The 27693-nt window shown below is 45.1% G+C and overlaps 1 protein-coding gene across 1 annotated transcript in view; it reads left to right on the top strand.

Annotated features, from left to right (window-relative positions):
- LOC147896091 (vacuolar iron transporter 2-like) overlaps positions 1–27395 on the top strand; it is a 45712-nt gene extending 18317 nt beyond the window's left edge. The window contains exons 3-4 of the mRNA XM_087382937.1: positions 4515–4629; positions 27098–27395. Of these exons, the coding sequence (XP_087239063.1) occupies positions 4515–4629; positions 27098–27395 (413 nt within the window). The remainder of the gene's footprint in view (positions 1–4514; positions 4630–27097) is intronic.
- The last annotated feature ends 298 nt before the right edge of the window (positions 27396–27693 follow it).

Here is a 27693-nt window from a genome sequence, read left to right as displayed (position 1 = left end):
CACACAGCCATCTACACCTCACCCAAGGTGATGATGTGGCACGCAGGCTATGTGGCAGCCTCGATGAGCTGCTGATGTGGCAAAACAGCCATGCAGGCTGCGTGCATATGAAGTCGTAGCAGCCACATGTAAAGGTGAAGCCATGTGGCACATTGGCTACATGGCATGGTCAACAATTGACGTGGCATCAACCACATGTCATGTCAGCTGCAGGGTCTACTCTTGGTTGATTGGGTCAGCCTTCTGGTTGGCCTAGTTTTTGCTGGTCTAGCCCCTTCAATAAAATGAGAACCCTTGACTCCATTGTGCATTGAAAGCATGGAATAACATTATCAAACAAAATTCCACAAGAGAGTTTGGTTGTGCAATCAAGCAAAGATTTGGCATTTTGTTTAAATGAAAAAACTTCTTTTGTTCATCAAACTAGTTGTGATGTTCAGCATCAATGCTTCAATTCATTCCAGCAACACTTTCTATGCACTCTATAAATCATTCATGTTGCTATGCAATTAGGCAGAAATCTTCAGCATATGCTTTCAGCTCAAATGCTCATGCTAATTCGATCAAAGTGGCCAAGATACACCACTTGTTACGGTAGGCAGCCTATGGGGAATTTTGGGTTTCTTGGACTCTCCTTGAGCCAAGTGTCTTAATATAAGCCTTGGATTTGATTTTGATATGAAGGCCTACAACACTTGATGAGAAAAGCATGCTTTTTGATAAAAATCTCTTGATGGAAGGCATGAGCGCTTTTGAAGGCCTCTAAATCTATATATTTCGCAAACTTCAACTCTTTGGATCGTCTAGCTGATGTTGGCTCTGCCGCCCTCTCTCTCCAACATCGCTCACATAGAGAAACCGCTTCGGAGGTAGAGACAGGATTTCCACGGCAAATGACGGAAGAAATCATGACAAGAATTTGGTCGATGCTCGAGTTGAAATACAGATACACTCATTGAGATTTAGGTAATATATCATTCTCTTACATATTCGCGATACTCAATCTCACCGCTAATATTCTCAGCGATTACAACCTCAGCGCATGGGGAAGGGCCCGTTCCCTCGGATTATAACTATTTGGGAAAGGAAGCGTGCTGCCTCCCTGCCCACACTATGTGTGGTTATATAAAATATATACATATCTATATATATATATGTTTTTCATTTCAAGTTATGTGTTTTCTTTTGCTTTTGCATATTCTAAATTCTTCTTTTTCTACTTGTGTGTGCTGAGGTGTTCGCAAGAAGGGAACGCTTAAATACATACGACATTTGGTCGGGCCTGCTATTGTCAGCCTAGTTTATAGTCACGTATTTTTCAAACACCGTCCTGTCATCCTTTCTTCATTGTTAATTTATAATCAACATATTATAGATTACTCTCTTCATTCATTTCCCTTAGGTGGCCTACTGCACCCTAGTTGCCTTTCACAAACACAAGTAGCTTTTGCACAATTAAGCTGCAATGGTGATGTAAACCGATTGACACAAAGATGTCTTCAACAAATTCTCCTTCCATATGCCTCACTAATGCAAGCCTTCCCTCCACTCAAGTGTCAAGCGCCCTGATATTTCTATTGGAATTCTCAACTGTTCCGCACTTCGCTGATCAAGACAACACTATGAGGCCTAGCTCACCACCTAGCCTAGGAATACACTCTAGAACCCTTGATTGGAAACTCTAGACACGCTTGCTATCTGAATATACTGGGAGTCGACACCCTATCCATATGAGTGAGTGAAATAGCGTCAACAAAAGTGGAAGGCACAGTCCCTGCAAAATCTGAATAATCAACTAGGGATACATACACATCAATTTGCATAAGCTCAAAAGGACTAGGCATGATCTTAATGAAAACCATTTTGTTAGGCTATAGAATCCAAAGAAGTTGCAATCGGTGGCTCTGTCTATAGTTTTAGCCATAGGAGAAGCATCAACCCTAGTTGCTCCAATAGGTTGGGGGGGAAAGGGACTGATCAGGAGTTTGAGATAGCATAATTTGGAGAATAAGCCTCCTCGCGGGCTCAGAGATCTAGAGGTATCCGACAGATAGTAGAAGAACCTTTTGGTAAGATCAAAGGACCACATCGTGGTGGGACTTTGGATCTATCTTGTATTGTGTCCATAACTTTGGACGGGAATATAGTCTTTTGGTGGATCCTATATCTGGCTTGGTTCACTATCTATTGCTAGTCTACACAACACATCTATGTGAAGTACATTAAGTAAAGAAGTTTGTGATTCCACCCACATACACACACACTGTGTCAGCTCTTGGGATATTCTATCAATCTTATGCTGTGTGTACCCTTTGTTGGTCGATTTCTAACACAACATGTGTGCAGGGTGGACTTGGAAACCATCCAAGGTTTTTGTGCTTCTGGATCTCCAAATGTTCCACCTTAATATGCTCTCTAGAATATCCTAGGAAGTATCCATAGAGGCATGTGCATGTCTGTAAGGAGAACTGGAAACATAATATAAAAAGCATGACTCAACCAAATGTTGTCGAATTGAGAGAGCCCAAGAAGGGTCATGTCTCTTGTAAAACACCCGAGGCCCCAACAAGCCTCCAAGACCCAAAGTCATGATGAAGGGAGAGGGATAAAGGTTCTACAATCCCCTTCAGATGATCCTTGCATGTCTACTGTCCCAAAAGCAGTGCTGAATAGACCCTTTAGAGGAAATGCAACAGTACAAGTAGAGTCTATCCCTAACATGGACCTCCACTGGTTCAGTGCAATCCCTCCATGGATAGAAAGGCAAAAGGATTTTCTTGAGGGATTTCCAAAGTCTCTTCCAAAAAGGATTTTTGCAAGTCAGAAGAAATCTGAAAATTCTCCCCATGAGGATATTTGAAGGGCTTCGCTCGGCTGAAACTTCCTGGCATTACTGACCATGTAATGAAAGAAGCGGAGACTCTTCTCTCGTTTCCCTAGATCAATGCATTCCCACTCCCCGAGGTACCATTGCAAATACTTTATGGGGAACCCACATAGAGCCAAATCCTCCTCGCATCCGAGGGATTGTGATATGGATTAGGGTCTAGATATCACTTGAAGCAAAAAACACTACTCTACATGACCTACAACCTTGAGAGGCTGAAATGAAACATTATCTGTAGACTTGGACAACCTGTCCCTAGAATGAGCATCAAAGACCAAGGGATCCCTGCTTGAATATCATATGCCTATCAATTGAAGTGGGATATCTGACCTCGTAACGACCCCAAAACAAACAGACTGAAAGTGAGGTATGGTTGTTGGGAGGCTGATTTCGGTTTTACTTAGATTCAGAGGGGTGTTTGTCTCACATATTTGGGTTGCCATGTTGGAGTTGGCATCCCTCCTTTGCAACAATTCGCTCTTGTGTTGTTGGACAGTGTGGGAATCTCTCCTATACAGTAATTTGCTCCAGTGTTGGAGAGTATCAGGAGGAAACTCCTTTTTGGAGTTTAGCCAAGCTTGACCTTGTTTCCAAGGTGGTGGTAGGAGTCAATTAGGTACTATTGTCCATGGCATGGTTTGTTTGCTCTTGTTGGTGCCATTCTAGGGATTGGATCTCTCAAACTCAAAAGGCCGATAAAAAATTTTCTATGGAGTGGATTGGATGATTCAACAAACACCAAGTCCAGGGTGCAAGGAGGAGGCCTCAATATCATAGATCGAGAGTTGCAAAACAGGGCCTTATGTGCAAGGTGGTGTCAAAGGGGCTTTCGCCAAGACAGGAACCTTGAAAGAATGATTTCATTTGATGCATACAATTCTGTTCTCTTTTCACAGTTGACAATTGGATGGATTGTACGAGATGGATCAATAGACTCTTGTGTCTTGTGTCCACTTCGTGACTCCCCTCAATTCCGATTCAAATGTGCAAAGGCTATAGATTGGACTTAGACTCATGCCTCTCAATCACCTTGTATCATTTGGCAAAACATTATTCACATGCTCATGGCCACTTGGGGCATGTTGTGGCAAGAGAGTATCTTCCATCCATTTATTTCTCTCTTACATTGCTAAAGGGCGTTTGTGGCATTTCCATTCTCCATTCTCTCTGCATGAAGGTTTTGTAGTTTTTTTTTTTTTGGGGTGTGTGTGTGTGTGGGGGGGGGGGGGGGGGGGGGGCTCACTTGCAAAGATTTATGAAGGGTTTGGCATACTCTCATAAAATTATATCTATATCATTGCTGGCAATTTGTTGCCATTGACAAAGTAGAGGTTTTCGACAGTGTAAGATGGTAGTTATTTACTTCATTTGTTGTAGTATGGTTTGAGATGCCATTACACACCTCCACCTTGGTTTATCACAAATTTGCTAGAGATATCGATGGGATGTGGTGTTTCCACATGTTAGATACTTTTGGTTGTTAGATAGTCATTATTTGGAATGTAGGATATCAGTAAGGTTTGTGGATTACACAAAGGATTAGCTCTTGATTAAGAATTCACACACGCTACCTTTATCTCCAATAATTAATCAGACCATACAATGGGATTATTTTTAATGGCTGCAGAAGCTGACGAGGTAGGAGAGATCCTTGCCAAATTTGGATTGAGGCCACAAGAATATTCTCCAGTTGTAGAGGCATTAAGGAATCGACCAGAGGATTGGCTGGAGTTTATGATGAGGTTTTCAATTCTCTTCCCATTTTTGTAGACATTGCTCTATTTTCTTGCTCTTATTTCCTATCTTATAAACAAATATAAAGTACATGTGCATGTTTTTAAATCCATGTCTTGTTCAGTATAACTATGGGCATAGTTTTTTCCATATGTTACCATACGCATACGGCATACGGGTACAAAGTATGATTTGAGAATGGTTCAGCCCCTGGGGCTGAATCATATGTGACCTAATTTTACAACACAAAACAACAGGATAATATACATTGTACACATTTAATGAAAGAGAGTTACAAAACTTTTAACTTCAAACTTGTATCAATTTTAAAGTCATGAAATTGATTTAAAAAACGTTTCATAAAGATCTGGAAACCCAGTTTTCTCCCCACAAAAAAAGGCAAGTATGATTGGCCATACCATACGTGTACGGAACATTTATTTCATACGCATATGGTTCAGCCAACCATACGCGTACGGACCCAACTATAACTATGGGATGGCACAAAAGAGGGTGCTGGAACAGCCAGAAAACTTTTCAAAGATGCTCTATCTGAGGCTGAAATAAGGTATTACAGTCAACCAATGGCTTTAGCATGAAGGAATCACCTGTCGTACCCTCTCTATCTGCCTTCTCCCCGTTTCTTCTCTGTCACCATATTCTTCTCTACTCTACCCCTGAATGGGAGTGGTATTACAAAAGTACTTGTGGGAGCCATGAAATACTTGGGGAATCATCTTCCAAGTTCTCCCTGTTCTCTCTGGTGTGTACCAAGAATCTATAATGTCTTGCCACGCAAGTGGCCTTTGGTGGCCAGTGATACTCTCTAGAAGAATACAGAACCCTCACTTAAGACATTTTTGGCAATCACACTGAGATGCATGTAAGATTTCACGGAGAAAGAGGTTATACTGAGAAGGTTGAGTTTGAGCAGTCAGTGAGTGAGCAAGGCAGCATCATAGTAGAATAAATAGGAAGATTCAAGCTGTGTAATCATTCTCCCCTTCTCTCTGTTTAGGCTCTTTACTTGAATGAGCTTCTTCTCCTTGTCTATATGAGCATTGTCAATAAGAATTGTCTCAAGCTCGTATTGAGTGGTGGAACACTTACAAAACATTGCCAACAACCTTGGACTGCCTGCGAAAGGAGGCTCTTTATATGCCTAAAGAGAGTACCCATCTGCTCGATAACTAGGAGAGTTAGGCCTCTAGGACACTCGACAGAGAAAGGAGAGAGAGTGAGTTTTCCTGACAGCTAAATAGAGAGGTACCACATATCTAGTACTTGAAATACAAGAAAAGAAACCCCGGAAAGATAGAAAACTGCACGGAAGGCAATTCCACTATGTTTCTCTACTTGTCCATTTGGGATAAAAGGAATGATAGCTTCACTCTCTATGATGATGAATACTTTGCACATGAAGCATCTCTTGCCATCTCCCCCCTTCTTTGGCCTCTTGGGTAGCCACCAATTGGCTATTTGCTGTTTTTTCTTGCCAACATAATCTGAAGTGTTACTCTCTAGAGCATGCAGTGTGACTTGGCATGCCCTTTGCTTAGTTTTTTCATATTTGTACTCTTTTTTTAAGAGAGGGGTCGGTTTAAAAGAGACTTATATTAAGTGTAACCCATATACAAGAAAACCAAGAGTAACTCTTTTGATCAACAACATCTTGTAAGGTAGCTACACATAATCTGGCTGAAAATGAAATTTGTGCAGCAGAACTGTGAAAATGCCATGAGGGGGCTTATAGGTGTGTGCAAAAACAGTCTCCATGATCTCACTCCCTCATGAGATTGATCTCCTAGCTTGAGAACCATGAGATGAACCTTGAATCCTGATCTAGGTGGCCATGAGAATATGTATGATGTCATGCCTGACATTGTAAGAAGACTAAGAGGTGTAGACACACTCTATAGCCTCTGTGTAATTGGATTGTGAAAGCTCTATGGAGTAAGGTGGAAAGAGGTACCACATCTAGACGAATGATGATCCGGGGTTCCTTCTACGAATCAAAAGTGCTCTGCTTGCATCTACTTCTTATATCATAGAACCCTTGTGCCTTGACTATGGGAACTAGAAAATGGATCTGTAGAAGATATAGTGTGAAAGTAACAAGACCAGAATCATAAACATGAAGAGTAGATGAAACATGCACAGATCAAAACTCAAAACATTCTTGCATAATTGCTGACAAAGCAATGTCTAACCAACATCTAACCGCTCACAAACCTATGGGTCATGTAGAAATTATTACAACACATGACTTCTATCATCTTGGCTATCTTGACTAACATCTATTTTATTTAACTCGCTCATCTAGAGGATCGCACCATGTCATGGGAGGAGTAGCGTGTAGGTACATGGGTGTTTGCGAGACGAGCAGCTGATATCTCCTTGTGCATGGCCATTTAGGCCTCTTGAATAATCACTTGAGCTACACCAACCATTCTATTTAATAAATCCCAACAATCTCCCCCTCAAATGGAGAAAGAAAGAAAGTTTATTATAGTCTACGAAAGACCGATGGGTCTATGAGACTGGTAGAAAACCTGATACAACAAGCAGAAAGGGTGGAGCTACCAAACGAACATCATCACCCATGCTGAATACTAAGTCCTAAGTAGTACATAGTCATATCATCAGTAAAAAATGGCATCATTATCGTCATCATCGTCACATCATCATGTTGATCAATCCACGTCACCAGGCCATCCCAGCTTTGGCCAATATAATGCAACCTCACAGGGTGTAAATGGCAAAGGGAGCTCGAGAGGGGTTGTGAGAGCAAAATCAAAAGAAAGGTGTGCTACTATAGCTTGACATTGTATGATGCCACCTCGTGGACATTAACAAAGGCATATTGTACTATCCATACAAAGTCTAAGCTCAAATATCAAGACACCTGGACATATTATGCATAACAAATACTAAAACTATCAAGTCGCAAATCTATTTTAAGGGAAAAAAATCCGAGTGACCCTGTTGCTTCACTCAAGCTCTCCGCATCCAGTCCCTCTCAATCTCAACACCCATTTCCGATGACCCAATAAGATGAGGCGGAGCTTCTAAAGAAAAAGAGTTTCAAAGCATTTAAGATTACATGCATCAATTCAATTCATTCATAACGTAGGATAGGAGGTCAATGAGCTTATGCACTCTCTATAGGTACATTCTATACATTGTAATATCTTCTTCAGATGCATGGGAGGTATGAATAAAGTCCAAGCTTTTTTTTTACAGGTAGCAAAGACTATGGTAAATTTGTAGCACCTATGTTGTCTTTGCAAACAAAAAATGTGTTTCCCATCGTGAACAATTGAACTCACTCCCTTAAAAATTCTTTTTTTTTCTCAAGAGGTATTCATTCAAACATAATCGCTATTAGCAAACCATTACAGGTAAAATTTTGAGATTTGAACTCAATAAAGTAGGATAAAAGGTTGAGCAGAAAACTAGAGTGGAACCTAAAGTTAAAAAAAGAGTTAAAAGAAAACTTAAAATCAAGGTTGATGAGAGAGGAGCATGCTCTCTCATATTATAAATAACCAAAGAGAAAGTGTGGCACCTTTCCCCATATATCACATATGGAAAGAGATGCTCCAAGTTTTCAGATATTAAATTCTCCCACCGCTGCGAGGAAGTTGGAGGGAACATCTTACCCGACCTGGTGCTGAAACAAACCTCTCCTCGGTAGCTTTCTCTTGCTAAGGGGAGGGAAATCCACGGGAGAAAGAACCCCTATACTTGCGGAAGGGGATGCTCTGTCGATAGGGATTCCCATAACAACATTCCCAAAAGTGGATTATACAAGCTCCTCATCCCCAATATCTGCCAAATCAGCCAGTACAGAGAAGAAGTTCCTATGAATCAAGCCTGGCAAAGGAGTACAAAGAATCACGGCACTCGAAGAGGGTGAAGGAGAAGCAACCCCCTTGCCTCTATCGATAGAGGAGGGCCAAAGACCAAAAGAGGCCGGGTCCTGTACTAGAGAAGGGCCGGGAGTCTGAAAATTAGAATGAGCATCATCGCTGGTCCTGTCTAAAGATGGATATGAGGTATCTCTGGCAGGGAGCGAGGCATTGGAAGGGCCCTCCTGAATGGCATCTGGTGGAACAGGTGTTGGGACCTCTGTATCCACAACTAAAACCGGAATATCACCTGCTCAAATCTATGGAGGATCGAGGGCACGAGAGTTGTCCTCCTTTGAAGAAGAAGAAGGATAAATAACCCTGGCCAGTATCCACCGGAGGGGGGCAGGTGCGGACCGTGACGCGCTCCCTATGCTAGGTGTGACACTGATTGGTCTGGTAGTGCGCGTCGAACGTCGTGTAGGGTGAGAAATGGGTGCCGAGGGAGCGGTATGAGGAGGAGCGGCACCAAAAGGCCACTTTGGTCTTTTCTTCTTCCTTGGGCAATCTGTAGCTAAGTGCCCAAGGGTTCTGCATATCTTGCACTGATCATGTTTGCCAGTAATCTCGACTCTCTGACGAAAGAACAAGCCATCTAGATAATGAAGCATAAAATGCTCATCCATGATGTTAGGGTCAGGAACCAAGACCCTAACTCTCAGCATCCAATCTGACCTAAGAGCAGCATACGTGAAGAAGGCATGCCCGGGACGGGGGGGATCTCTACAACCAAACCAAAAGTGGCTCCAATGGTAGGAAGGATTCAATGGTACACCTGAGGGAGGCCAATAAATTTGATGAAGAGAGAAGTAATCTAATTGTCCTCCACAACAAGGTCCAAGCCCAAGGTGAAAGGCCGGAGAAAATTCCTCCTAGATCTTGGCACCAAGGGGTTAGTCTAAAGCACTGTTGCCATAAACTCTTGAGTATAAAAAATCACATGGAAGAAGCCTCGTCCTAGTAAGTGAATGTTTGTGAAATGTAGTGCGAGGTCTTCTGGTATAGCTGCGAGCATCCAATCCCTGGCCTATAACTTGGAAGGGTGAGACCCAAAGTTGCGGGCGAAGAGAGAAGTAGAGCTTTCAAGCTTTATGTCCTTTTTGAGCTACTGCAACTTGTCTTCAGAAAAAATGACTTGTCTCACAGCCAGTGGAAGCAGTCAAGGATTGGCTGAATGGGAATCCATTGGTCAATCGAGGCGAAAAGGCTGATTTGAACATGATAAAGCTCCGTCTGACCCAAAAACTTTGTTGGGGGAGAGGAAAAGGGGAGAGATAGAAAGGAGGAAGGTTGAGGTAGGGAGAGTGGCTGAGGGGAAGCCGACGGGGGGGAGAGAGAGGGGGGGGAGGAGTAGATCAGCTTCAAAATGCATCCAACCCACAACCCACATGAAGACTTACTTCATAACTTTTCAAGACATCAATCCACAAGATGGCCACAGTCAGAAATTTTATTATATCTTCCCCCAGTTCATCAACAAACACTAGAAATGATGCAACCCGCCATTCTTGCTCATCTCTGCCTTCAAGCTATAATAGCTACCTCATAGCTATTCTCTTGCTCACTCTATACCCACCTTATATAGTAGTGACACCCACGGCCAAAAATCTTATTTTACCTTCCCCAACATTATCAATCCATCACTAGAAATGATGCAGTCCATCTCCTTCACACGATCATCCATAACTGCAGTTTCCCTTCCACTCACACACCACTGCCCATAAGGACTCAGATACCTTCTATCAGCATCTCACTGCCTTAGAGAATTACAATAAACTCAATGTAAAGGCAAGACACCATCCGCCTTGCTCTAATGCATTATGGCCTCCTCTATTAAAAGCATAAAAATTCCTTATCCACTCTGCAGTCCATAGTCCTATTACCTCAACCAAGGCCTCTTCCCTAGTTCTACAACGAGCACTAGATATGCTTTGCACATAACCTTCAACCGCACAATCGTGCTTTGAATTGATACAGAAGCTGGTTTTCTTCAAACACCTCATCACTATGCAGAGCTATTGCCTCACAATCACACAAGTTTACATGCGTATTGCAGCCATGCAACTTCTCCTCTACATCATAGAGCTCTCGGTTCTGCTGCCCAAACTCCCATTACATGATGATATTCTGCCTCCAGCTGCTCTCCATCCCCAGAAGCCTTCGTCAAAAAATGTGTCCCTCCTTTCAGCGTCCTCTGTTCAGTTCCCTGCCGCCCAAGATACTCCCTGAGCCTCCATAGTGACTACACTTCTCATAGCCAAGAAACCCACGGTGCTTCTTGTTCATCCGTTGCCCAGAATCCTCTTCTCAGCCCGCACCATCATCTACACAGCCAAGACTCCTAGAGGACTTCAGTAAGCGCCAACCACGCCACAGAGCTCGTCATCACAGAGCACCTGGAGCCCATACATCCCAAGCTACTGCAGTCGAAAATTCACAACCCGTCACGTCGTTGGCCTTCATGTGATTGTTGTTTGGCCTGCCGCTTATGCACAACCTCTCATATCACCATCGATGGCTTCTCCTTTTCTCTAGTCGTCCCCATAGGCAACCAAGTAGCTTTTCACCTCCAAACAATAGTCGACCTCCAAGCCGGATACCCCCACATACTCTACTTAGACTGCCTTCACCAACCCCGTGCCTATGACCTCTCCTCCCCAGGGCTCACAGTAAAGCAACAGCTCGTTGGAAAGCATCGCCATCCACAGCTTCTCCTTCTTTCATGGTATATGCACTCCCTCTTCCAAGGTGCTTCCACCCGCCATCAACATTCCCCACTACCAGCTTCTCTTAGTTGTTGTCATCTCGTGCACCTACCAGCTCGTCGACGAGAAGCATCCTTTCCTCATTTACGTAGCATGCATGCATGCTTTTCTCAATCCCAGCCACATCATCCTTGATTAGCCACCTCATGCTGCCTTTTTACCACTCCCAAGGATTCCCACAAAGCTTAGACCAAGGCACTTAAAGCACATATTCCAACCTTAGGCACACCACCTTTGCACATAACCTTCAAGCAAGCATTTAATGCATGCATGCCACACATGGCATCACATACTTCACCCTCATTCATACATCAATGTCCATATGACATTACAACGAGACTACAACCACACATGCCCAAATGAATACTCAACCAACCAACACCGTAACAATGGATACCATGCTCTGGATTGTCTGGTGTACCTACACTACTGCACTTCATCATTTCCTAAAAGTCCCCGTAGAAGTATCTATCATCTCAAGAAAGTATATCATTAGTGTGGAGTCTCTTATGAGAGTGTCCATAGCTTAAAGCCACCACCAACTAGCTATGTATCTAGATATGCACCTGCCCATCAGCATGCAACAAGTGAAACAATTTTACATTTTTATCCACACAGCGGCAATCTGATAACTCCTGTCGCCAAACCACACACCGGCTCTTCGCGCGTGAAGCTCAACTGAAAGTTCACCCCGGCACCATGGGCGTACCAAAGGTCTAGTCCATGTGGTCCCATCCATCATGAGTGTAATCTGATTCCCCAAAATAGCATCGGACACCTCTGGGGACCATTTCTCCAACCCTGTGGAGGCAAACAGAAATCTCCAAACGGGGTGTGTCGGAGATCCCACTGCATTGATCAAACCCCCCTTGTGGGACTGAAGGACCATGAGTGTTACCTCCAATGGTAGAGGATAAGAGTCCGGAATTTTCAGATAGTTCCAGGGTCCTAACCTCCAGAAGTCCCACGGTAAGGGACGCCCAAGCTGGAGGTCGGGAGCCGCTCACTGGGAAGACGAACAGCCTCGTCCCTCAGGATCCCTCCCTGAACGGACCTGCTGCTGTGATGAGGAAGCAGAAGGGGGTGTCATCGTTCCCATGCCAGCTGGTAGGGGTGTTGAAGCAGAAGAACCTGCTGCTGAAGTGGAGAGGGGGGCAGCATGAGAGGGAGCGGTAGGGACGCAGGGGATAGAGGGAGGGGGGCGGGTGGTGAGAGTGACTATAGGAGGGGGGGTTGAGAGGGGGGGAGGGGACGGGGGGAACCTTGGAGGGAGAGGGGGAAGTAAGGAGGAAGAGGAGGAAGGGTTTGGGAGCAGAGGGGGAGGAGGGGGAGGAGGAGAGACAAGGACCACAAGGCCCCCCTGCTGATTAGACTCGTCGGGGCTCTGGATCGGCTCCTCCACGGCCCCCATCAGGCTAGCGTCTGCGGCCTCCACCATCGCTGCATCTGGAGCTCCTGGGGCTCGCTACTGCTGCAAGGGTGGATTTAGAGGCTAAACCTCCGAAGCTGGAGGACCGTCTGGATGGGCAGTGGCCCCTGTTGTTGGAGGAGGTGGCTCCTACTGTTTCTCCTTTGGGGCCTCTCGGTCAATCTTGTCCCTTTCTCTGTGATTGGCCCTCTGCCTGCGGCGCTTGCGGGCCTGCTTGCTTGTTTTCTTTTTCTTTTGAACTTGGGTCTAGTCCCCTTCTGAGGGGGTAACCCAAGGGGTCTGAGACTCCTGTTGCTCTTGCCTGAGAGGCTGCTAGGCTTGGGCCTGCTGACTCCGTCTACTCTGCGGAGTTGGGGGGGGGAGGCGCATGAGAGAGGCCATGGGGACAATCTCTAGCGAGGTGACCCATCTGTCTGTACCGAAGACACTGGCCTGGTAACCCAGAGATCTCCACCCTCTGGTGAAGTGTGCCCCCTTCAAGGGTCTCGAGAAGGATCAACTCTAGGAGGGACTCTGGGCTCTCAATCACCAGTCTGATCTTGGGGACTCCATCATCTGCTGAAACTGAGGCGGCCGACTCTGGCAGGGACTCGAGCACTGTGCCAAATGCCCGACCAATGGAAGGGAGGATGGCTCGATACTCCTTGGGGAGCCCTGGGAAGTGAAGTGTAATCGAGAAACGTGGAACATGGTGTCGTATCCATGTCCTCCACTGTAAACCCATGATACCAAGGAAAGAGGTAAACAAGATGTGGGCCGAGGAGGATGGGACTCTGCTCCAAAAGTGTTGAGGCAGTGTCGGGGGAGCTCAACTAGATGAGAAAAACGCCTCGTCCATAGATGGTCTCCTTCTAATGCCAAGCTCACCTAGATCCACTCTCACACCTATCTCCGTGTAGGCGTGAGGCCCACAATTCTGTCCACAAGCGCCTTGTCCTGGAGGGACTGAATTGCCTGCTGTACCTGTTGCTTGTCAATTGGGGAAAGAAGAACCTTAACAGCCGTGGGATTCGAGGGTGCTGCCATAGAGCCCCTCTGGCCAGACCAAGGGTCACCACCAAGGTTTTGTTTCACTTTAACAAGCGCAAATGCTCCCGCTGCAGGGGGGAAGAAGAGAAAGGGGAGAAAAGAGTCAGAGGGGGAGGCAGAGACGAGGCAGAGTGAGGGGGGGTAAGGACGGAAGAGGAAAGAGGAAGGCAAGGAGGAAGGACGGCAGAGGAGGAGGGAGGGGGGACGAGAAGGCGAGGAGGAAGAGAAGGCGGGGGCAGGAGGCAAGAGAAGGAAGCCAGCGGGGAGGAGGAGAGGAGGAGGCGGAGGGGGGAGGAGGTGGGGGCGGCAGGAGGTGGCAAGAGGCGGAGAAGGCAGAGGGGGGAGGTGGTAGAGGCGGCGGAAGGAGGCGGGAAGTGACAACGGGGGAGGCAGGAGGAGAAGCGGGGAGGGGAGGAGGAGGGGGAGCAGGGAAGCGGAGAGGGGAGGCAGGAGGGGCAGCATGGGGAGACAAGGCGGGGAGGGTAGGCGAGAAGGGGAGGGTGGAGAGGTAGCGAAGGAGGTCGAGGGAAGGGGGGGAGCGAGGCGGAGGAGGTGGAAGGGGCTGCATGAAGGAGGAGATGGCAGGAGGGGCCAGCAGGAGCAGCCAGGTGCAGGAGCTCGGACTTATCACTTTTCCCCTACTTTCCTTCTGGGAGAAACTCAACCTACTTTTGAGGTGGAACACGTGTTGGGACCTCTGTATCCACAACTAAAACCGCTCAAATCTGTGGAGGATCGAGGGCACGAGTGTTGTTCTCCTTTGAAAAAGAAGAAGGATAAATAACCCTAGCCGATACCCATTGGGGGGGGGGGGGGGCGGGGGGGGGGGGGGGCGGGGGGGTAGATGCAAACCATGATGCGCTACTTGTGCTAGGTAAGACACTGGAATTGGTCTAGTAGTGCACGTCGAACGTGCAGGGTGAGAAATGGGTGCCGAGGGAGCGGTACGAGGAGGAGCGGCACCAGTTTTTTCTTCTTCCTGCAATCTGTAGCTAAGTGTCCAAGGGTTCTGCATATGCAACGGACTCGTTCGTGAAAGACAGCCAATACCACTCATAAATCGACAGAAATTATGCTCTCATAAGCTCTCCCTCACTCCCTCTCTCTGAAGATGCACTAGGGCCCAGGACAAATCGTCGGGCTGGACCCCCCCGAAGGTCTTTATTCATCAGAGAAAAAAAAACTGTTACAGAAATTCAGCGTAGAGCTATCTGGTCAATCTCCACACTTTTCAAAACGTGAATAATCCATTTTCTTACAAGAGCTTCAAGCTCAATTCAAATTGGCAACATGCCACTTGTCTAGAATCTAAACTAAGTCCTATTACATGCCACTAAGGGCCATTCTGGAGTCTTCAAAGCTCTCGGTCACACGAACCGCCTCCTAGATGCTTGTCAGGCTCCCATTACGCTTAGGAAAAATAATCCTTCCTAGTACCTGCAACAATTAATTAAAGCGCACCACCATGGTACCCATTAATTGTTAGCGCTTTGCATGCAAATAACACACTGTGGACTAATCTTAGTCACGGTGGGCGTCCCCACTGAACACATGTGCACATCTAAACAAATATATATACAAATAAATATATATATATATTCTCTGGTTGACCGGAGTCAACACTCTTGATTATAATTAAAGAGCTTTGACCAAAGGTCAAGGTGCCTTAATTATAGCCAAGTCTCTCCAACCGAAGTTGGCACATCTTGGTTAACCGGGGTTAACCCTCTTGGCGCATGCCAAGTCTTGTTGACCGAAGTCAACACTCCCTGACCGCAGTCAGGTTTACTTAACTAGAGTCAAGTATCTTTGACCGTAGTCAATCCTTTGACCATTAAAATAACTCTTTGACCATAATTAACACATATAAAACTCTTTAATTATGATCAAATAAATGGTCAACTGTACTTTGACTTAGGATATTTACATTGTGGTGACATCCCCTCGGCTTCTATTCAGTTGACCTCAACTAAAAAGCTTCCTTGTAAACATCCAAAAGTTGTGGATGATCGGATAGCATGTCTTCGTCCATCCACTTGGCATCTAATGCTGTATAATTCTTGAATTTTACAAGATACCTGTAAAACTCCTTACCCTGAGGGCCTTTACGTACAATATGGTACACAATTTGCTCTGGCTGAAGGACTTCCTCCAGCTCATCCACTTCTGGTGGATCTTCTGATACTGGTTCTGTAGGCTCTGGTCCCTGAAATTTCTTTAGAAGACTCACATGGAATGCATTGTGAATCCTCCAATGCTCTGGCAATGCTAATCTGTATGCAACCTCATTTATTCTTTCTGTAACCCTGAAAGGGCCATAGTATCTGGGAGATAACTTTGCATACACTTTCTGTTTGCCTTTAAACTTGCGGAGCCTAGCTTTTTCAAACCTCAAAAGTACCCAATCCCCTTCCTTGAGATCTAATTGTCTCCTATGCTTATCTGCAGCTCTTTTATGTTTCTCTTGAGACCTTTCAATTGCTGTCCGGACTTGGCTGTAAGCTGTCTGGAGGTCTCTCACAAACTGATCAGCTGCAAATATTTCATCTTTGGTCCTCAATATAGGTGGCAAAATCACCTTCCCATATATGACTTCAAAAGGGGCTTTCCCTGTAGAGCTATGTATTGTATTATTGTAAGCAAACTCTACTAACGGTAGGTACTTTTCCCAGTCTGAACTTTGGTCACCCACGTAGCATTTCAGCATATCCAAAATTGTAGAATTTGCTACTTCACTTTGACCATCTGTTTGGGGATGGAAAGAAGAAGAAAAATTCAGATTCGTCCCCATGTTATCAAATAAAGCTCTCCAGAATAGACTGGTCATTCTGGGATCTCGATCACTAACAATGGACTTAGGCATACCATGATGTTTAAAAATTTGTGCCATGAACAGCTTAGCCATATGATCTGCCTTTATGGTTTTGCGAACCGGAATGAAATGAGCTTGCTTGCTGAATCTATCTATGATAGTCCAAATCCCATCATTCCCCGACTTTGATCTCGGCAAATCAAAAATAAAGTCCATTGTAATACTTTCCCATGGTGCCTGAGGCACGGGAAGAGGCATAAGTAGGCCAGGTGCCTTCCGTCTATCATACTTCATTTTCTGACACGTAAGGCATTCAGTAACAAACTGATGTATATCTTTCCGCATTCCTGGCCAAAAGAAATACCTCTCTAGTGCTAGAGTTGTTGCTGTAATTCCTCTATGTCCAGCATAGGGAGGTGCATGGCATTCCCCCAAAATCTTTTTCCTCATCTCCTGGGTGATGCATAGGCAATCATCTTTCATTAAATACCCATCTTTCAGGGAATAGTGACTGGTGGATTGCCCCTCTTGCATTTGCTGTAAAATTTCACCAAAATCAGAATCATGAGCATATTGCTCCCTCATACCTTCCAGGTCTTGATGATAACCAATAGTTACATTATTGACCTGGGGTCTTCGGGACAAGGCATCTGCCACTCTGTTCCGAATTCCTGGAGTATGGACAATCTGAAAATGATACATTGACAGCATGTTTGCCCATTTCATATGCTTCTCGGAAAGCTTGGTCTGAGTCAAAAAGTATCTCAGACTTTGGTGATCTGTTTTGACAGTAAAATCTGCACCCAAAAGATAGTGTTTCCATGTATGGATGGCATGAATTACAGCCAATAACTCTTTCTCATAGATTCCTAAATATCTTTCCGCATCCCGAAGTCGCCTGCTTTCATAGGCTACTACATGACCAATCTGATGCAATGCAGCCCCAACACATTCTCCACAAGCATCGCAATCAACATCAAAAGACTGATAAAGATCCGGGACTACCAGAATAGGCTCTGTAGTCAACTTCTCCTTGAGTGTATTGAATGCTTTCTTCTATGATAATCCCCATGTGAAGGCTGCATTTTTCTTAGTAAGGTCATGTAATGGAGCTGTGATATCAGCAAAATGTCTGATAAACCTTCTGTAGTAAGAACACAGGCCTAAGAAACTTCGAACTTCATGCACAGTTTTCAGCTCTGGCCATTCCTGAATGGCACGGATCTTCGCTGGATCCATTAGTATCCCATTCTTGGATATTATATGCCCTAGATAGTGGATTTCTTCCAAGAAGAACTCACTTTTCTTGCTGTTTGCATAGAGCTGATGATTTCTCAGCTCTTGAAACACTATAGCAAGATGTTCTCTGTGCTCTTCCTCTGTCTTAGAAAAAACTAAGATATCATCAAAGAAAGTACCCGTAAAATGCATGTACTTCCGGAAGATGCGATCCATCATTCTATTGAATGTGGCTGGAGCATTTGTCAACCCAAAAGGCATCACTAAGTATTCATACAACCCGAATGTAGTGCGCAATGCTGTCTTGTGCACATCCTGAGGTTGTATCCTCACTTGGTGGTAGCCACTCTTTAAGTCTATCTTGCTGAAAACTGAAGCTCCATTTAACTGATCCAGGACATCATCAATGCGCGGAATAGGGAATCTATTCTTGATGGTCATTTTGTTCAGTGCGCGATAATCAACGCACATACGGAATGAACCATGTCTTCTGTACTAATAGTACAAGGGAACAAAAAGGAGACGAGCTGGGCTGAATCAACCCTTTGGACAGCAAGTCCTGTACCTGAGCCATAATCTCCTCTCTCTGAGTCGCACTGACTCTATAAGGGGGTCTGTTTGGTGGCTCACTATCAGGCATTAACTCTATCTGATGATCTTCTGGTCTCTCTGGGGGTAACTCCCCTGGCAAAACATCAGAAAAGCAATCTTTAAAGTTTACAAGAAACTGAAACTTATCTTTGTCTGCATCATTCATTTCAGCATGCATATCATTCTCTTTTTCTTTTACAAAAACCATGTACGCAGAAATTGCAGACTTTATTGCTTTACTGCATGAAACATCAGATACAATGGGGATAGTGTCCCCTTTATTCCTGGCAATTGAACGCTGATTTTTTCCCCTATGCACAAACTCCAGCGCTCTTTCAGGAAGAGTCAACTTCACTGCCTTGCGGTGAAACCAAGGCATCCCCAAAACTACATCATAATGTTTCAATGGAGAAATGAAGAAGTCTTCCTGATCCACATAACTCTAAACATGAAGACGGAGCTTCCCTATCAAGGGAGTAACTGGCACAGGATTCCCACCAAACATTTGATCGGCATCCAAAGCCCTGCCTAACTCTTCCGTCTTTATTCCCAGCCTCAGGGCTAGATCCTCTGATATGAAATTATCAGTAGCCCCTGGATCAAATAAAATTAGCGCTTGCTGGTCTCTAACTTTGCCCCATGATAGCAGCAATTCTCGTTCTTCTGGGTTCAAAGCATGACCCAGTATGTCAGGAATTCCCCTCGCCATTCGCTTTTGCGGTCCTCGTGGCTTCTCTGCCTCTTTTCCCTTCGAAGTTGAAGGCTTTTCTGGGCACTGGGCAGCCACATGCCCCTCTTTACCACACCTGAAGCATTTCCCATCTCTACGGAATTCCACTATCTGTTCACGGGTAAATAGAGATTTGCCCTTATAAGTCTTTGAAAACTGAGTACCCCTCGGCTTCTGAGGCTGAAACCCTTTCTTTTCAGTCTTGGGGTACTCTTTCTTTTCTGATTTTGGAAAATCAGTTTTCTTTTTATCAGCACGTCCTGCATGCAAGGATGGCACTGTAGATGGATCTTGTAGCGGCACAAGACTCGCTACTGAAGCTGAATGCATAAGATCTTGAATATTCTTTGCCCCCAAAGCATTCACTACTGCCTGAATTCTTGGAGTGAGACCTGCTCTGTACTTCCTCATTTGGGTGCCTTTGGAGATCTTTTTGAAAGGTGCAACCTGCAAATAAGCATCCCAAAACTTTTGGTTGTACCCATCCACTGTATCTCCTGCATCCATGTGCAAGCTGTCCCAGTCTTGAAGAACATGGTCTCTAAACTGTTTAGGCATAAACTGCTGGTAGAAGGCTTTCTTGAAGTCCTTCCACTTCCTTGGGGCTGACCCATCTGTGGTCTGTGCACTCCACCATGCACTAGCCGTTGCTGTCAAGTGTAAACTGACCATTCTTAACTTGGAGGATTCTGAAAATTTTTCTGTACCGAATGCAGCATCAAACTGTCTGATAAACTGCAATGCTTTGTCTGTATGACCATACTGTCCATTGTAGGTCATAAACTTGACAAATTTTCCTCCCTCTTTAAATTCCTTGGTCGCTTTGGAAGACTTTCTCTTCCCAGACTTCTTGTGTTTCCTTCTTTTCCTGGATGGTTTATCTGATAAGGAAGAAGAAGACACAGAAGTCGAACTCGAGGTAGACAATGATGGACTAGGAGATCGGTGATGATGCCTCGATCTCTTTTTACTATGGGACCGTCTCCTATGAGATCTATGAGATCTCTCTCTCTCAGGCTGTACACGAGAGTGTGCCTCTGGCATTGGCACGTCATATACTGGATTAGGCATAGTTTCTGCTTGAAACAAATGCTGAGCCCTTGGATCCCTTTTGAGATTTTCCATCTCTTGTATACGAGTGCGTACCATCTGTTCAAATTCTTGTTGAGTTCGCAGCACACTTCTCTGTCTTGGATGTACATCCCTATCTTGTGAATCCCACTGGATAGGTGATTGATCCATATTCTGAGATCTCAACAAGAGGTGTTTTGCATTCACAATCTATGCCAGTATTGGCTGTCAGTTCAAGGCATATACCCACACAGTTACCAAAGCATCAACAACTATATTGCCCTTTTCTGGCTGCTGCAGATGGCTTCAAAAGGCATCTGTTTTTCCCTCTTTTTACTGCTCAAAGGCATGCATACTCTTTTTCTGCAAATCTCTGATTTCTCTGTTTTTCTGCTGTTTTCTGACAGTAGAGATCTACTTTCTCTGTTTTCTCTGCTTTCTCTGTTTTTGTGCTGCTTTTCTGACAGTAAAAGTCTGACAAGCAGGTGAAAATTGCTAGCAGAAACAGTCTCTGCAACTGTTCTCTCTTTTTTTTTTTTTTTTTTCAAAAGAGCAGTAACCAGATAGAGTAACTGGCTAGTTACTCTAACTAGACTGACTGGTTCTGGTCTGGTTAGTTTGCAACTGGGCCAACTGGACTGGTCACAGTCTGGTTGCAGTGACCAGACTGGTCTGGTTGGGTCAACTAACTGGACCTCTAACCAGTCCACTACCAAGGTTGAGTTAGATTAACCCCTGGTCAGCCATGTCAGCATCCATGTCACCTGTCAGAACGCCAGGTCATCTCACACGTGCATGCCACGTCATCTGCTGAGCTGGCTGCCACATGTACTGCCACGTCAGCACCTGCACATGCGGACGCCACGTCACCTGTGTGCCACGTGTCTGCTGAGCTGTCTGACCACGTCAGCACCTGCACATGCGGACGCCACGTCACCTGTGTGCCGCGTGTCTGCTGAGCTGTCCTCCTAGGTGGCACCCTGGCCACGTCAGCAACAGCCAAAGGTTTCAAACCTTGGCAGCGTCACGCCGGCACCCTACACAAGGAAATGGTCGACGGAGCCACCTCGTCGCTACTCGTCGCGCGAACAGCGTGTTACAATCCGTCCTTCAACTCCTCAAGCCCCCACGCAGCGGTTCCTGCCTCCCACACCTCTATTTCAAGACCTGAGAACTTAGAAGCATAGCCATAAGCCACTTCTGGTAACGTGCGATCAGGGGACCTCTGCTTGGTGCTTTGTGAAATCTCAAATATACGCCACAATTTACAGCTGTCTGAAAAGGCCGTATGACGCAGAAACACCAAGCTCCAATCTACTATCCAGCCTGCCTTTGGAATAAGTGTTCCTCGGTTATCACCCGACCAATCGTGCGTTCACAAACTTCAGAATTGCGCCCCCAAAATAAACGCTTGCTACACCATTTCCTGTGAAGCTTCTTTTTGCACAGAGCCCGTACTTGACCGTCACAGCTACAAAGAGCTGTCTAGCCATGCTCTGATACCAATGCAACCGACTCGTTCGTGAAAGACAGCCAATACCACTCATAAATCGACAGAAATTATGCTCTCATAAGCTCTCCCTCACTCCCTCTCTCTGAAGATGCACTAGGGCCCAGGACAAATCGTCGGGCTAGACCCCCCCGAAGGTCTTTATTCATGAGAGAAAAAACAACTGTTACAGAAATTCAGCGTAGAGCTATCTGGTCAATCTCCACACTTTTCAAAACGTGAATAATCCATTTTCTTACAAGAGCTTCAAGCTCAATTCAAATTGGCAACATGCCACTTGTCTAGAATCTAAACTAAGTCCTATTACATGCCACTAAGGGCCATTCTGGAGTCTTCAAAGCTCTCGGTCACACGAACCGCCTCCTAGATGCTTGTCAGGCTCCCATTACGCTTAGGAAAAGTAATCCTTCCTAGTACCTGCAACAATTAATTAAAGCGCACCACCATGGTACCCATTAATTGTTAGCGCTTTGCATGCAAATAACACACTGTGGACTAATCTTAGTCACGGTGGGCGTCCCCACTGAACACGTGCACATCTAAACAAATATATATACAAATAAATATATATATATATTCTCTGGTTGACCGGAGTCAACACTCTTGATTATAATTAAAGAGCTTTGACCAAAGGTCAAGGTGCCTTAATTATAGCCAAGTCTCTCCAACCGAAGTTGGCACATCTTGGTTAACCGGGGTTAACCCTCTTGGCGCATGTCAAGTCTTGTTGACCGAAGTCAACACTCCCTGACCGTAGTCAGGTTTACTTGACTAGAGTCAAGTATCTTTGACCGTAGTCAATCCTTTGACCATTAAAATAACTCTTTGACCATAATTAACACATATAAAACTCTTTAATTATGATCAAATAAATGGTCAACTGTACTTTGACTTAGGATATTTACATTGTGGTGACAGCATATCTTGCACTGATCATGTTTGCCAATAAGCTCGACTCCTTGACGAAAGAACAAGCCATCTAGATGCTGAAGCATAAAATGCTCATCCATGATGTTAGGGTCAGGAACCAAGACCCTAACTCTCGGCATCCAATCTGACCTACAACCTGAAGAAGGCATGCCCGGGACGGGGGGGATCTCTACAACCAAACCAAAAGTGGCTCCAATGGTAGGAAGGAGTCAATGGTACACCTAAGGGAGGCCAATAAATTTGATGAAGAGAGAAGTAATCTGATTGTCCTCCACAACAAGGTCCAAACCCAAGGTGAAGGCCAGAGAAAAATCCTCCTGGATCTTGGCGCCAAGGGGTTAGTCTAAAGCACTATAGCCATAGACTCTTGAGTATAAAAATTCACGTGGAAGAAGCCTCGTCCCAATAAGGAATGTTTGTGAAATGTAGTGCGAGGTCTTCTGGTATAGCTGCGAGCATCCAATCCCTGGCCTATAACTTGGAAGGGTGAGACCCAAGTTGCGGGCGAAGAGAGAAGTAGAGCTTTCAAGCTATGTGCCCTTTTTGAGCTACTGCAACTCGTCTTCACAAAAAATGACTTGTCTCATTGCCAGTGGAAGCGGTCAAGGATTGGCTGAATGGGAATCCATTGGTCAATCGAGGTGAAAAGGCTGATTTGAACATGATAAAGCTCCGTCTGACCCACAAACTCTGCCGTGGGAGAGAAAAACGGGAGAGATAGGAAGGAGGAAGGTTGAGGTAGGAAGAGTGGCTGAGGGGAAGCCGGCGGGGGGGAGAGAGAGGGGGGGGAGGAGTAGAGGTAGAGTCCCCTAGGTTCGGTGGTGGATGCAAAAGGTGACTTGGAGGAACTTAGCTTCGGTGGTAATGCTCAAGGGTACTTAAGCATGGTGATTTTGTATCTCTCTCTTACATTCACACACTCTCTCTACCCACTTACATTAGACCCTCTCTCTCCCCAAAGCATTGGACACGGTCTCGAGAGCCCACCTCCTCCAACGCCTATAGGATTTGGGTTATGACCAGGAGATTATTTGGGCTGTCATGGCACTTTATGAGAGTCTCAGCCAGAGTCCGAGCAGGGTCAGGGTGGACAGACGAGATCATGAGTACTATTGGGGTCAAACAAGGGTGTCCTTTATCACCTACCCTGTTTGGCCTCTACATTGACGAGCTCGAGACAGTGATGCAGATACTAGGGGGGGGTGTATGCAGATGACGTGGCACTTTTGTCTCCCTCAGCAAAGGGGCTCCAAAGACGAGCTGTCATGCACCAGGAGCAGTTCATGTTTGATGGGTCACTTGTTGAGATAGTTTCATCATACACATATCTTGGAGTTGTCTTCTTTGAACCCATCTTCACTATGAGACCCGCGATGCAAGCCTGCCTAGGTAGGGGATACGCTTCATTGGCCAGACTAGAGAGACAGTGCTTCCGCTCGCACTTTCAGGATCTACGGACCAAGGGGCTGCTTTTTGACTCCTTGGTCCGCCATACACGTATCTTGGGGTTGTCTTCTCCAAACCCATCTTTACTATGAGACTCGTGATGCAAGCCCGCCTTGGTAGGGGATACACTTCATTGGCCAGACTAGAGAGACAGTGCTTCCACTTGCACTTTCAAAATCCACGGACCAAGGGACTGCTTTTTGACTCCTTGGTCCACCCAGCGGGGATGTATGGGAGCCCTTGTTGGGGGCTTTATCCTTCTCGGTGCAGCAGACTACATTGGCTAGCTTTGTCCTCCTCTATGGCACTTTTAGCAGGGGGGGACTAGAGATGCTGGTATGCACGCACTGAGAGATGGTTTGAGCGACTAGGGCTCCACATGGATAGACTCCCTCCCTTCCAATATAATATGGATGCTCCGTTTTCTCCCCTCCTGTCACACGAGGTCAGCCAAGTAATCTGTGAGGATCTCTTGCAGCTACACACATTCCGGACCTAGTTGGGACAGAGTGAGCTCTCAATGAAGCTCAGCTTCTACAGAGATCACTACTTGCACATCACAGATGAGGGTTTCATCGACCCACCAGGTTAAAAGTAGATCGACCTACCCCACTCATTGAGGATCTCTATTGGGTAGCTCCGGGTCTTTTCACATAGACTTCGTATTGAGAGCAGCAGAGCAGAGGGCATACCCAGGGAGAGGCGCATATGCACATTATGTGACATGCAAGAGGTTGAGATGGAGGAGCACTTCATCTTTAGGTGCCCTGTTTACTATGAGATCCGAGGGTGTTTCTACTGCCTCTTTAGAGAGAGTTTTCGGGTTTTGTCCCGGTTACTCTCCTACCCAGACCAGAGATGTTTGGAGGGCTTTATCCATGAGGTAGTCAGGCACCGCAAGAGGATAGTTCGATCTCGAAGACAGGAGTAGACTTCTTCCTTAACAGACCCTCCTTAGAGCTCTGTCATGGAATTCTTTCTGCCATATCACATAGACACCCACGTTTACACTTGGAGACATCCCAAGTTGGAGCTCAACCGATAGGGGTTACTATGGCCCATGCTAGATGCAGATCTATGACTAGGAGACATCATAGCCGTGAGCAGCCGACAACACTCTATCATCGATTTCATGCCTCCATTGCCTCATCCACCCTGATGTCCTGATGGCGATATGATGATGATGATGATGATGATTATGATGGTGTTGATTTGTAGTCGACCATTGGCATGACTATGTTGTACTTAGTACTATCATTTTGCATTTTTTCATTCTGCATTCTACATTGGTGTGGATGCTCGTTCAGTAGCTCCACCCCCACAACTTGTTTGTACCGGTCTTCCGAAGACTTTAATAAACTTTCTTTCTCTTTCTACCCTCCATAGTCTCTCTCTTACATAAATCTCTCTCTCCACTTCCCCTCACCTCTATCTGACATTCACCCTCTCTATACATCACTTCCCTTCTCCCCAATTCACCATAGCCATCGTGATTGCCTCTCCTTCTGTGCTATTTTTAGCAACTCCTCTGTATTTTTAGCCAAGCTTCTTTTTACCTCCCCTTTCGGTTCTCCTCCAGCCCCATGCTTGCACCATCCCCTCAATCGCCATCCTCCCCATTTGATCTAGCACCCTCCTCTCCCTGCTGCCTTATATTGCCATTTCCTCACCCATCACCATGTCCTCCCTGTGTGGACATACTCCTTCCCTTCCTCGCTTCTGTCCCCTCCCCTCTCCATCACCCTCCTCTCCTCTAGCACTCCCTGGCCCCTCCACTCTCCATTTCCCTCCTCCCTTGCATAGGGCTCCCCTCACCTCTCCATTGATTTTCTTCCAATACGAGATAAGGCTCAAGGGGGCTGGTTTGTTGAAAACGTGATTGTGGAGTTAATTTTGCTGAATGCTTTCAAGAACATTTCTGAAGAGGACCTGAAGATGAAGCTCTTGAAGTTACAGACAGGTCTAAGGATAGACCATCACAATCCGTTGGATCGAATGGGGACCTCGCAATGCATACCAGTTCCAAATACACAACTAGGATGGGAGAGCGAGCCGGCACTACACCTAACCATATGTATGCCAGGAACGTGTTCCAACACATATGTGGTACTTTATCTACACTAGGCAATTCTGAGATGTCTCCGGAGTACTTCACCCATGCATTGAGGGATTCGTAGGACATTGTACAATGACATGGATATGTAGGACATAGAATAGTTTTCATTATTCTTCTATGTACTCGTGCGTGGGTATAAATACCAGTGCATGTCCTTTCATTTTAAATAAGTACAAATGAGTTCATTGCTCTCCTACATTTGTGTTGCACTCGCCTCTTGCTCCTGCACCTACAAGTGCAAGATTCTTGTAGGTCAGCTTTGACCCGGAGAACAATTTTTCTGAGAGAGTAGAGAGACCGTCCTGTCTCTTCTAAGACCGTCATGAGCACAATATGGAATTTCTAGTCACAGTCTTGGTTCTTATTAGTTTTTCAATAGTTTAGACTCTTTGAGTTGTATTTTACAACTGATGTATCTTTGCCTTGAGTTTCTTCTCTTGGTTATTTCTTTCATCCTTAATAGAAATCTATTTCAAAAAAGGACAAGTAAAACATGAAATAGCATGTCTTTGGTGGTTTTATCATTTCAAAAGCTATCCATCTTATAGGGAACCTGTGAAAAGCGTAGTATCCTAGGAAATAATAGGACTATGTAGGGCTTGTCATGCGTTGTTTATGTGGTCAACAACCCTTTTTGTGATCAAATTGGTGACAAAATATATCTGCAAAAACTTGCTTTGCTTTTATGTGAGGGATATTTACTTGTCATAAAATGTTCAGCATGAATATGCTTTGCTTTGGCAGTTAAGGATACGTTGTGCTTATTGGAGAAAGGTTTTATACTTAAGCTGGGTTGCTGCTCCCATCTATTTAAATTGGAGAAATTTTTTTGGTATCTTCCGTGTTGTTGGGAGCTGAGCATGTATATTGTTTGATATTTTATGATGTAAACTACAGGTTTGAATTGGGCTTGGAAAAACCTGATCCAAGACGTGCATGGCAAAGTGCTTTAACAATAGCAGTTTCTTACATTTTGGGAGGCTTGATACCGCTTTTTCCATACATGGTGATAAGTAAAGCAGATACAGCACTCAAAGTTTCAGTTGGATTCACCTTACTAGCTTTGCTGATTTTTGGATTTGTTAAGGGCTACATTACTGGCACTAGACCAATCATAAGTGCTCTTCAAACTGCTTTTATCGGAGCCCTTGCTTCTGCTGCTGCTTTTGGGATTGCACTTGCCATACAATCCTGAACACTCTTTTCATGGGGATAACTACAAGGCTTATTACTATAAGAGAGAAGCTACAGGGCCTTTTCACATAGGAGATTGCTTTCTACAGAACATATGGAACAGTATACTATAAAAAAATTATCATTTATAAAAGATATCCTTTGTAAGACTATCTTCAAGATCTTTTTATACTAACCATTTAACAAGAAAAGTGAATATAGCTTCTGAAAGGAAAAATACAGCAGGATAATTGGGTCTTCAGCTGACATACCGATCCTCCACTGATTTTGAAGTATGTACATGCTAGATCCAAACTAGT

This window comes from Dipteris shenzhenensis, chromosome 12 (genome assembly GCF_047967505.1).
Source record: "Dipteris shenzhenensis isolate YYH24624 ecotype China chromosome 12, Dip_SZ_1.0, whole genome shotgun sequence".
NCBI classification, from domain to species: Eukaryota; Viridiplantae; Streptophyta; class Polypodiopsida; order Gleicheniales; family Dipteridaceae; genus Dipteris; species Dipteris shenzhenensis.
Note: the sequence above shows the minus strand (reverse complement) of the source record. Positions and strands in the feature narration are given on the sequence as shown.